At 43.8% G+C, this 12923-nt stretch overlaps 1 protein-coding gene across 1 annotated transcript in view; it reads left to right on the forward strand.

The window, feature by feature from the left end:
* Window positions 1–12923, forward strand: part of LOC145359827 (suppressor of tumorigenicity 14 protein homolog) — an 81123-nt gene that overhangs the window by 49731 nt on the left and 18469 nt on the right. The window contains exons 10-12 of the mRNA XM_080214611.1: window positions 3727–3827; window positions 7719–7849; window positions 8906–9010. Coding sequence (XP_080070737.1) covers window positions 3727–3827; window positions 7719–7849; window positions 8906–9010 — 337 coding nt within the window. The remainder of the gene's footprint in view (window positions 1–3726; window positions 3828–7718; window positions 7850–8905; window positions 9011–12923) is intronic.

The raw sequence follows: 12923 nt of genomic DNA on the forward strand, positions 1-12923 counted from the left end.
TCCCCAGTGGTGTGGAGTCAAAGTAAGCATCATAGCTGGAGGATGAGGGTTTAACCTTTTAGGACTGAGGTAAGGAGGAATTTCTTCACCCAGAGGGGTGGAATTAACTACCACAGATAGTAATTGAGGGCAAAATATTGTGTGATTTCAAGAAGGAATTAGATGCAGCTCTTGGAGCTTAAAGCTCAGGATATTGAATTTGATAATCAGCCGTGATAAAAAATGATTGGCAGTTTCAAAGGGCCAAATAATTCCTATTTCTATTTTCTTTATATGTTTCTACTCCTGCTTCTATTTTCGGTGTTTCTATGTTCTCCCCTGCAAAAAAAAAATCTATCCTGGGTTCCCTTCTGTTTCTTATTACAGCCTGCCCCTTGACAATATCATCAGTAGGCACACCATTAATCTTCACATGTACACCAACAATACCCAGCTCTACCTCACTCACCTCTCTCAACTATAGCAGTGTTACTAAATTGTCAAACATGGGGTCAACCAAACATGCTGCCATATCTTAAGCTGCAAGTTCTGTTCCCTTAGAAATAAAGGAAGTAGGAGCAGGAATAGGCTATTCAGCCCTTTGCGCCTACTCCATTCACTCCATCATCACACCTGATCATCTATTTAAACACTGTTCTCCACTCTTTCCTTATACTTCTCACCACCTTTAGACTCTAGAAATCTATCTTTTCTTCATCAATTATATTAAGTGACTTGGTCTCCAGAGCCTCTGTGGCAGCGAATTCTATAGGATGTTGACCCTCTGAGTGAAGAAATTTCTCATCATCTCAGTTCTAAATGGTCTACCCTACATCTTGAAACTGTGATCCTTATTCTAATATATACAGTCTGTCCAGCCCTGTCAGAATTTCATACATTTCAGTGAGATCCCCTCTCATTCTTCTAAACTCCAGCAAACATAAGCCTAGTCAATCCAGTCTCTCTTCTTACAACAATCCTGTCATCCCAGGAATCAATCTGGGCCTTTGCTGCACTGGCAAATATAATTTTGGGTAAGAAAATCAAAACTGCACAGAATAGTCCAGTTATGGTCTCACCAAGACTCTATACAGATGCAGTGAGACATCCTTGCTGCTGTATTCAAGTCCCCTTGCAATGAAGGGCCTGTATTCAGTGACTGGTGAAAAAGAACACCCAGATCCCTTTGTACATCAATGTTTCCCAAACTGTCACCATTTAAACAATACTCTGTTCTCTTACTACTCTTCTAAGCTTAAACTACTACTAAAGTTGATAATGTCACACTTGCCTTGTTGTTCTGCATCTGCCATTTATTTGCCCACTCACTCAACCAGTCTGCATCAGTTTGAAGCCTCTTAATGTCCTCCTCACCACTCACATTCTCACCAAGTTTCATGTAATCAGCAAACTTGGAAATATTACATTTGATTCCCTTATCCAAATCATTGATGTATAGTATGAATATTCTGGGGCCCAAGCACTGATTCCCACTAGTCGCCACTCTGAAAAGAACCCATATATTCATACTCTGTTTCCTGTCTGCTAACTAATTCTAAATCCATGCCAATATATTATTCAATCTCATGTGCTTTAATTTGCACACTAACCTCTTGTGTGGATCTTTATCAGATGATAGGATGTGGAAGCTATTGAGAGGGTGCAGAGGAGATTTACAAGGATGTTGCCTGGATTGGGAGGCATGCCTTAGGTTGAGGGAGCTAGGTCTCTTCTCCCTGGAGAGACAAAGGTTGCGAGGTGACCTGTTAGAGGTTTATAAAATGTTGAAAGGTATAGATCGGGTGGATTCTCGGAGGCTATTTCCCAGGGCTGAAATGGTCGCTACGAGAGGACACAGGTTTAAGGGGAGCAGGTATCGAGGAGATGTCAGGGGTAAGTTTTTCACTCAGAGGGTGGTGAGGGAGTGGAATCGGCTGCCGTCAGTGGTGGTAGAGGCGAACTCACTGGGGTCTTTTAAGAGACTTCTGGATGAGTATGGGATCTAATGGGATTGAGGGTTATAGATAGGCCTGGTAGGTAGGGATATGGTCGGCACAACTTGTGGGCCGAAGGGCCTGTTTGTGCTGTAGTTTTCTATGTTCTATGAAAGCTTTCTGAAATTCCAAATATACCACATCCACTGGTTCACCTTTACCTATTCTGCTAGTTACATCCTCAAAACCTGATTTCCTTTTCATAAATCCATGTTGGCTGTCTATTCCTGCTGATATTTTCTAAGTGTCATGTTGTCACATCCTTTATAACAGACACTAGTATTTTCCCTAGTACTAATAAGCTAACTGCTCTGTAATTCCCCGTTTCCAGCCTCCCCTTTTTAAATAGCAGGGTTACGTTTGCTGTCCTCCAATTTGCTAAGACTGTTCCAGAATCTACAGAATTTTGGAAGATAATAATCAACGCATCCATTGTTTCCACGGTCACCTCCTTTAGTATCCCGTGATGTAGAATTTCAGGCCCCAGGGGATTTTTCACCTTTCAGTCCCATTAATTTCTCCATTTTTTTTTAATAATGCTAATTTCCTTCTTGACACTGTCTAAAACCTACTGCTTTCACCAAACTTTTTAATCACCAGACCAAATACCTCCTTTTGTAGTATCGTATTTTATTTATAATGTCTTTTTGGAGTACCTTGGGATGTTTCATTGCATACAACATGTGAACGTTCAAAATTGGAGCAGAGTAGGCCATTTGGCCCCTCGAGCCTGTTCTACCATTCAGTGAGATTAATGCCAGAATTTCACTGCCGTGCACGTCCCAAAATCAGGGTTTTGAGGGCACAGCTTTGTCCTCAGGCTGGATTTTACGAGCCTCACCCAAGCGAGGTTGTAAAATACCAAAGTCCAATCAGTTTTTAATTCAAATTCTGCATTCCTTTCTACCTGATTTCCTTGCTGAACAATAACCTTTCTACCTCTGCTTTAAAAATATTTAATGACTCTCAACTCAACATCCTGATCTCCTGAACCAAGATCACCTCTAACAATTACACTAGTCCCATTTGATTAGCAGAGAAACCCCTCCATTTTTGCTTAGCTTCCTTTTCTTGAATTCAGATACCCCTTGATATCCTTGCCATCCTGAAGTCAGGTCTCCATAATGGTTATCAGAGCAGATTTAGTCGCTTCATTGTGCGCGATCACACTCATGCCAATTCAGATACAAAGGATGGAATCATCCCAGCAAGTGTCAATTTCAGAATGAAAGCCAGCGAGTATATCTCCAGCTTCGCAGCCAAGTTTTCTCTCCATGTTCTCTGGCACACCGTGCATTAGAGAATCTGGGGGCATGGTTTGCACCATCACTCTGGTGGGGTGGGGCCTGATGGCGGCCTTTGATGGTGGCTCTATGATCTGCATAAAAATAAATCACGTCCCCTGCCTCTATAGAGGACCTCCCATCCCCCCATCCCACTCCAAATCATTGGCACATTGCCCCCACCCCAACAAGCTTGGGGTGACCCTCTTTTCCCTGCCCACCATAGATAAGGCAAACCCCCCACCAATTGGGTTCTCAGAGGGCTCACCCTGGCACTGTCAGGTTCACACTGTCCAGGTATGTCCCTCAGCACCCTGGGGCTAAACTTACCTGTGTTTGTGGTCTCCAGGACTGGTGTTTTTGAAATTTGCAGCTACTCCAGGGTTGTGTGTAATGAGGTTGGCTATTTCTGGAGATATCTGTACTCTGTTTTGTGAAGCCATGTTAATTGTGGATCCTTTTCTCCCCAGGTGTCTCCCCCTTTCCGAGTAAAAGTGGTGTTCAGAGTCTTCCTTCTTCAAGAGCGAGAAGGTGGAATCTGCAAGGACTATGTGGAAATAAATAATCAGAAGTGAGTTGTTCCAAGTGGGCACAGTTTTGATTTTCATGTGGAAGATATGGGTGCGCGGAGCAGTATTTTCGTACTGAGTAATTGAGGGTGGGAGTGTCAGGAGGCTGTTGGGAGGAGTGGTAGGGGTGAGGTGGTGTGGGGGGGGTGTTGAGGGGCATGTCAAGGGAGCAGTGGGGTGTCAGGTGGTCATGGGGGGGGTATTGGGAGGGATGGTATAGGGAAGAGTGGAGCTGTCTCCATGGGTGTATCATAGAACCCTACAGTGCATAAAGAGGCCCTTCGGCCCATCGAGTCCGCACTGACCACAATCCCACCCAGGCCCTACCCTCATATTTTACCCACTAATCCCCCTAACTTACGCATCTTAGGACACCTAAGGGGTAATTTTAACATGGCCAATCAACCTAACCCGCACATCTTTGGACTGTGGGAGGAAACCAGAGCACGCAGAGGAAACCCATGCAGACACGAGGAGAATGTGCAAACTCCACACAGACAGTGACCCGAGCTGGGAATCGAACCCAGGTCTCTGGAGCTGTGAAGCAGCAGTGCTAACCCACTGTGCTACCATGCTGCCCACAGTATGTTTGAGCCCCAATTCTTCCCACCATGTGTGGGTGTCGGTCTGATCAATTCTATCAGTTAAGGCTTGTTGAAGTGTGCGGTATTTTCCATATATTCTCTGAGCCTGTTTTCAAATCACTGTTAAATGCTTTGGCAGGAAGGGAATTGCATAGGAATATTGATTCAAGTACTGTGTTCGATAGTCGTTCTCACTTTCTGCAGTTTGCACATCAACTCTTAGAATCGTTATATCCCTAACAGGGCAGAAAGGGGCCATTCGAGTCTGCACCAACTCTCCAGGCGAGCATTTTACCCTGGCCTTATCCCTGTAACTCTACACATTTATCCCAATACCACCCCCCATCACTAGGAGCACCTGGAGGAAATCTGTGCAGACACAGAATGTGCAAACGCCACACAGTCACCCACGGGTCCCTGCCGTGTGAGGTAGCAGTGCTAACTCAATGTAATTCTCTGCATAACCCTTTGTTATAGTTAAATTGAAATATGAAGACAACACATGCTGCGTGCTGATCTATAACGTTAAAGTCCTACTCTAAACTTTCCATCATACAGAGTACCCTCAGTGTACAGATATTACTGGTGACTGCTACAAAAGTATTAAACTTCGTGCTGAATTATCACTGAATGCCTACAGTGCAGGAGAGACCATTTGGTCCATCAACTCTGACAGAGTATCTTACCCAGGTCCCCTCTCCCACACTATTCCCCCTAATGCCACATTTAACATGGCTACCAAAGCCAAAACTGAACCTGGTCCCTGGAACAGTGAGGCAGCAGTGCTAACTGCTGTGCTTCCGGGCTCCCCATCTCTCCACTGTTACTCACTATGCCAAATATTGTTATGACCAGGTTAAGAGAAATGAATTGATTCCTCTATTGAGCTACTCCTGAGTTAGTCATAAGAGTTTGAATTTAAAAAGATATTGTCAATTCAGTATAACTTAACTGTGTGTAGCTTGGTGTAAGAAATGAGACATCCAAGTTCCTTAGGTTAACAAGTACGTTAGTTATATTACAAAAACTCACTTGTACAAAGATGCAGATATTATTAAAACAAGTTTAAAATGTATAAATATGTCTAATCACCAATTAACACATAACCATACCCCCCACAAAGCCTACAAAAAAGAAATAAAACTCTGCAAAGTATCAAAGAGTTAAACACTTAAGATAAAGCCAAATGACTGCAGATGCTGAAACCTGAAACAAAAACATGCTGGAAAGTCTCAGCAGGTCTGATAGCATCTTTGGAGAACAGAACCAACATTCCAATTCTGGACGATGAATTTACGGATTGTCTGGATGCTTGTTTAGCGTTGAAAGGTCACTTTCCACAGTAGTTGCTGGTTCTTCGATTTCTCACAGGAACAGTCATTCTGCAGCTGTAGCTGGTTGGGTCTCTTTTCTCTTTTCTTGGAAATGATGGTGTTGTTTCAGAATCCTTCTTTAAGAAATTTCAGTTTGCAGCAATGAGGTCTTCTGGTAGGTTTTTGAATCACAAACGGTCCCATCTTCGATGAGAGGTTTTTGGGAAATAGTAGGCAGGGTCGCAGGGTGGTAACGCTGTTGCCATTGCTCAAATTATTTCAAATTCAGTATATTTTTATACTGAAGGCCTGGTTTACGTGGCCTCTCTCTGGTTTCAGGCTGGGCTTACCTTACCCACTATATCAGATAGCTCTGCAGATGATGGCTGGAATTTTCTGCCCACTCATACACTCCATAGCTGCAAACAGGGACAGAGAATTTGGCACTCAGTCAAATCTCCGTCCAGTGGGACCAGAGAATCTAGCTGGAAAACTCAGGACTATACTCTGCAACATAGTAGCTGCTATAGGCCAATGTCCTTTGTTTAAAAGTGTTCTTTTGCAAAAGATCTACAATAGATACGAAATGTCCACCCAATGATATATATTAATATTTTATATAATATTCATAAGTATATCCTTTTATCCATACTGACCTGTTAAACTAGCATCAATGCTATCTATCCCTTCTGCTTGCTGCAGTTTGAGGCTGAACAGAGCTTCTTGCAAATCACTATGTCCTTTTTGACCTGAGTTCTGAACTTCTGGCCCTGTACGCTCTCCGTCACTAAGATCTTCCGTTTCCACTTCTCTAATATTGCCCATCTCTGCCCCTGGCTCAGCCAATCTGGTGCTCAAACCATCACCCATGCCTTTACTACATTTGTTCTCCATCGTGTCAATACGATTCAGGCCACCCTTTCATTTTCAATCCTCCATAGACCTAGGTTACAGCAGAGAACTGGATGAATTTAACTTGCAGTAGGTTCTGTTCGTTCATTACATGTCCACTGCAACATCTTGTTTTTAAAATTCGCATCCTTTTCACATTTTCCTCTGCCCTTATTTCTGTCTGTTTTCCTCAGCTCCACCAGCCCTACAAACGTCTGATATCTCTCTTCTCTGATTCTGGCCTCCTGCGTATCCCCAGTTTTAATCATCCAACTATTGGGGTCAAGCCTTGTCTCTAAGCTCTGTAGTTCCGTACCTAATAATCAGCTTTCCTCTATCTATCTACCCACTTTAAGATGCTCCTTAAAAAGTACCGATTTGGTCACTTCTTCTTTACTTCTCTGTCTGAAGGCAACTTTGACCCACAGGTCGGATAAGGAGGCAGGTCCCAAATCACTACAGCCAAAACAGGGATCAAACCGCAAGCTGCTAACACCAGTCTGACCCACCCAGCGAGCTGGTCCCGGAAGGAGTCTGAGTCACTGTAGCAGTATACATGCTTACACGGAGCTGTGGACAATGATTGGAGAGGTTGCAATCTCTTCTCATCACATGGCTGACCAGGAATCTGACTCTTACTGACTGCCATTGGTGTGTTTTGGAAGGAATTGCATGTTGATACTCAACCTGTTTGGTCACCTTATGAACATACCTTCCATGGCCAACAAATCCTGGAGTGGGATTTGAACCCAGGCTTCTGGCTCAGATGTAGGCATGGTGTCTACTGTGCCAGAGGACCTTGCATTTGGTTACCTATCATCCTGACCTGAGGTCAGATTTTGTTTTAAATGGTTCCTTTTGAAGCATATTGGGTTGTTTTACTGGTCTCAAGGTGCAGTTGTAAATGCGCCTACTTTGGGGGCGTTTAAGAGATCCGTGGATAGGTTTATGGACGAAAAGGGATTGGTTTAGATTAGTGGGTCATTGTTTTTTAACTGGTCGGCGCAACATCGTGGGCCGAAGGGCCTGTTCTGCGCTGTAATGTTCTATGTTCTATATAAATGTAAATTGTTAAATTACACACTATGCTACTTGTGTGTTTCAGGATCTGTGGGAAGAAGCCAATGCTGGTTCAGCTAAGTCATGGAAATGAGATGACAGTCAAGTTCCACTCTGATGCTGCAATGTCTGATCGAGGATTTTCTGCAACCTTTGAACAATATGATGCAAGTAAACGTAAGTTGCGGGGAACAACTAGAGAAGGGAAACAGTGAGAGGTAGGAGGCACTATGGAATTGATATTGGTATAGCAGCCAGGGCTCATTCAATCTGTTGTCTCCCTTTTCTGTGTTTGTATGTGTGTCCCCCTCTGTCTCTCTTGCACAGTGCCAATTTCTGTAACTCTCTTTCTCCCTGTCTTATCTTTTCCAAGCCAGCAGCTGTGAGTGTGCATCCCCACAGTCTCTCCTGTACTTAGATATATTTCACGCTCTCATTTGCACTGCTGAATCCTCCCCTCCCCTGTATATGACAGTGTGTGACAGTATCCTCTGCTTATGTGCAGGGAAACACAAGTGTGTCTCTTTCTCACAGGTGCCGAGATTCCCCTGCATGCCTACTCCTCTCTTTCCAGGATGCTGTATATCTCTCATATTCCCACGCATGCTTGATGTGTGTGTCTCCCTCACGTGCTCTGTGTCTCTTTTCCTTTTGTGCACCTGTAGCCAGGTCCTCCTGCATATCTCACACAGACCTGGGGCCCTTCATGTGTCAGGTGAGCCTCCCATGTGTACTGTGCCCCCCACATTTGTCTGTGTTTTTTGGATGCGGGGCATCCTGCATGGCCATCTGCATTTCTCTCTTTCATGGACCCCTCACTTAAACATCGCTCCCTCACCTGCTTTTCTTGTGTATGTACAAGAACCGCCATGTTCTCCCTCATTCTCCCCTCCTTCCTTTTGATACTAATAAATTGATTATTTTTAATTTCTAAGGATTGGTATCCTAACCCAAACATTTCCTCTCTCTTGAGGACCCCTGATATCTATCACTCCACCATTGGTGGCCATGTCTTCAGATGCTGAGGTCCCAAGCTCTGGAACTCCTGCTTTATACCTCCATCTTTCAACCTCACTTTCCCCTATAAGAGACTCATTAAAATTTAAATTTTGGTTATTTAATAATATTTGCTCTGAAAGTACTCCTCTTAAGTTTTTGGGACATTTTACTGTATTAAAAGACAGGTGGTTGTTGAACTGAGAGAATTGATGGATCTTGTCTCTATTTTGATAGCTTGTCCTGATGAGTTTGCCTGCCTCACTGGCAGCTGTATTGGGAAGGACCTGATGTGTGACGGTTGGAATGACTGTGGGGACAACAGTGATGAAAAAAATTGTGGTGAGTGCCCACACTGCCTCTGTGTTGGAATAGGGCGACTGAGGGGTGCTGTGTAATTGGGGGTGTAGATATAATTATGAAAAACATGGCCTATCCTCAATGTTGGAAGAAAACACGGAGACAGATCAGCATGCTGTAATACAGAAGGCAGGCAGAGCGAGAAGAATGAACCAGAAAGCATGTGCATTAGCAAAATATTCTACACCAATACTCTCCAGCCTTTTTATGCACAAGATTACTTTCAGCATCAAAATGCAACATGATATTTACTCTTCAAAAATCTGACTTTACTAAAACCGCCCAAAATATATTTATGCGTAACACTCACCTGTTCTTTGTGTGCATGCACAGGTGTCACACGATCTGGTGCTGTGTAGTTTGGACTAGCCTCACAATACACTCCATCAGATGGGCATCTGTGAGACAAGTTACTTACTCTTGATGATTTTCATCTGGGAAAAAGTCACCTCAGAGGTTTGTGGAACCAAATTTAATGGCATTTAAGGATCAATGAGATGAATACATGAATAGGATGGGAATGGAAGGGTACAGACTTCGTAAGTGCTTTCGGTTTTAGTTTAGGCAGGCATCATGATTGGCGCAGGCTTAGAGAGCTGAAGGGCCTGTTCCTGCACTGTACGTCTCTTTGTTCAAAGTAGGCTTTCGTCTTGAGTGCGCACAATGTCAGAAGAGGATACTTCTCCCTGTTTGCAAGTCCTCAAAAGTCTTTGTCCCTTGACCTAGCTGTCAGCTCTCATTTTGCATGGTGATTATTTCCATGTCAAGTCCACTGCTTTGTTCAAACATTTGCTGAGATTTTGCTGCCATTTCTCCAATGCCCACATGAAGGAAAGGATTTGAGACAAACGTGATTATTTGTTCCATAGAACATTACAGCGCAGAACAGGCCCTTCGGCCCACGATGTTGCGCCGACCAGTTACAAAACAATGACCCACTAACCTAAACCAATCCCTTTTCGTCCATAAACCTATCCACGGATCTCTTAAACGCCCCCAAACTAGGCGCATTTACAACTGCAGCAGGCAGGGCATTCCAATCCCTCACCACCCTCTGGGTAAAGAACCTACCCCTGACATCCGTCCTATAACTACCCCCCCTTAATTTAAAGCCATGCCCCCTCGTGCTAGATTTTTCCATCTGAGGAAAAAGGCTATCACCATCCACCCTATCTAAACCTCTAATCATCTTATATGTTTCAATAAGATCCCCTCTTAGCTGCCTTCTTTCCAGCGAAAACAACCCCAAATCCCTCAGCCTCTCCTCATAGGACCTCCCCTCCATACCAGGCAACATCCTGGTAAACCTCCTCTGCACCCTCTCCAAAGCCTCCACATCCTTCCTGTAATGTGGGGACCAGAACTGCACACAGTACTCCGAGTGCGGCCGCACCAGAGTTGTGTACGGTTGCAACATAACGCTGCGACTCCTAAATTCAATCCCCCTACCAATAAACGCCAAGACACCGTATGCCTTCTTAACAACCTTATCTACTTGATTCCCAACTTTCAGGGATCTATGTACACACACACCTAGATCCCTCTGTTCATCCACACTATTCAAAGTCCTCCCGTTAGCCCTATACTCGACACATCTGTTATTCCTACCAAAGTGAATCACCTCACACTTCTCCGCATTAAACTCCATCCGCCACCTCTCGGCCCAGCTCTGCAACCTGTCTAAGTCTTCCTGCAAACTATGACACCCTTCCTCACAATCTACCACACCTCCGACTTTGGTGTCATCAGCAAATTTACTAATCCACCCAACTACACCCTCATCCAGATCATTAATAAAAATTACAAACAGCAGTGGCCCCAAAACAGATCCCTGAGGCACACCACTCGTAACCGAACTCCATCAACCACCACCCTCTGTCTCCTATCTGCTAGCCAATTCCTGATCCAATTCCCTAGATCACCCCCAATCCCATACATCTGCATTTTCTGCAGAAGCCTACCGTGGTGAACCTTATCAAACGCCTTACTAAAATCCATATACACCACGTCCACTGCCTTACCCCCATCCACCTCTTTGGTCACTTTCTCAAAAACTCAATAAGGTTAGTAAGGCACGACCTACCGGCTACAAAACCATGCTGACTATCTCCAATCAATTCATTACTCTCCAAATAACTATAAATCCTATCCCTAATAATTTTTTCTAAAACCTTGCCCACAACAGAAGTGAGACTCACCGGTCTATAATTCCCGGGGAAGTCTCTGTTCCCCTTCTTAAACAATGGGACAACATTCGCTAACCTCCAATCTTCCGGTACTATACCAGAGGCCAACGACGACCTGAAGATCAGAGCCAGAGGCTCTGCAATCACCTCTCTTGCCTCCCAGAGAATCCTGGGGTAAATCCCATCCGGACCAGGGGACTTATCTATTTTCAGACCCTCCAGAATATCCAGCACATCCTCCTTATCAACTGTAACACTGTCAATTCTACTCTCCTGCAACCCAGCGTCCTCCTCAGCTATATCCATGTCCCCCTGCATGAACACCGAAGAGAAATATTGGTTCATCTTGTTTAAATCCTGAAATTGTCTGTTGAATTCCGCTTCCAATTTATTCAGGCAGTCACAGAATTTGATGGAAGCCTTTCTGTTTGACCCATTGTTGGATTTTCTCTAGATTTAGGAAGTGCTCAATAATTTTGCTCTTTAACTGTGAGGACCACAAGCCCAGTTTCAACTTGAACACATTCACTACACTGATCATGTGTGACAAGTCTCTGTCCCTCCCCTGCAGCTCACGGTTCAGTTAATTCGATTTTGCACTTGATGTATATATGAAATGCGAAGTCTAGCAACCACACATTATCTGGCAGCTCGCTGCACACCTCACTACTTGATTTAAGAACAGTTTCAGGAAACAAATCTAGAAATCTCTGGGGGACTTGTCCTCAGCTTAACCATCTCACGTCTCCAGGAAGGATTAGCTCACCATCGGTGGCATCAAACTCATCGAGTAACAATTTGAACAAGCGATGTTACAGAGCTTTGGCACAAATTGAGTTGACAATCTTGACAGCTGTCTTTATATGAGAAAAGCCAATAGCCTTGCTTACTGGTGCTTGCTGATGGATAACACAGTGGTAACTGACAAAGGGCAGGAATTCACGATCATTTCTGCAAAGTGCATCAAAACCAGTATTGATGGTGCACCATCAGTTGTGAATGAAACCAATTTCTTGATAGGATTGTTTTTTTTTCAGTCACATACCTGATAAATTCATTGTCTCCTCCTCTTGTCCTCTGTTTGAGAGGCAAAAGAATGAGGGAGTTCATTGTTATTTGATCTTTGTTTTCGTTTGCATGGCATTCAGTCAGTCAGGTTGTATCCACCGTCTCTATTGACTCATCAAACTGCAGTGAGAAACATTCACAGCCTAGTAAATCTTTGTGTATTTGCTAAGGATAGGATCCTAGGATATCGATTCCACCCTTCTGCCTACTGTTAAAGCACCAAGCGGCATGTTATTGATGGCTGTCGTCATATCACCTCTGTTTTTAAAGTCTTTAAACATGCTGTCAGCAGCGACTATCATAACCTCCTTAACTTCACCAGCAGTGAATGGTTTCTTGTGTTTTGCCAGCAGATGGCTAATGTGAAAAGAAGCCTTTTTGCTAACCTTGACTTTAGTCACAAGTTTTGAGAGGTGTGACTGTTTGCAACATTTCCTTTAACTCCCCAACTTTTTTTGACTGGTGCCTGTTTAAAGGGAAATTTTCTTGAAATGTTGCATGTATTGTCTTGTGATGCCATTCCAAATTACCTCTTAATCAAAGCTGTTGACAAATGAGACAAATGGTCTTGCCTTTGACATTTTGTAAGAAGAAATTCACTTTCCTGTTCCTGATGGAAATGGTCGATTTTTTTTTTTGCC

This window comes from Carcharhinus amblyrhynchos, chromosome 29 (genome assembly GCF_965287045.1).
Source record: "Carcharhinus amblyrhynchos chromosome 29, sCarAmb.v2.hapA, whole genome shotgun sequence".
Classification (NCBI taxonomy): domain Eukaryota; kingdom Metazoa; phylum Chordata; class Chondrichthyes; order Carcharhiniformes; family Carcharhinidae; genus Carcharhinus; species Carcharhinus amblyrhynchos.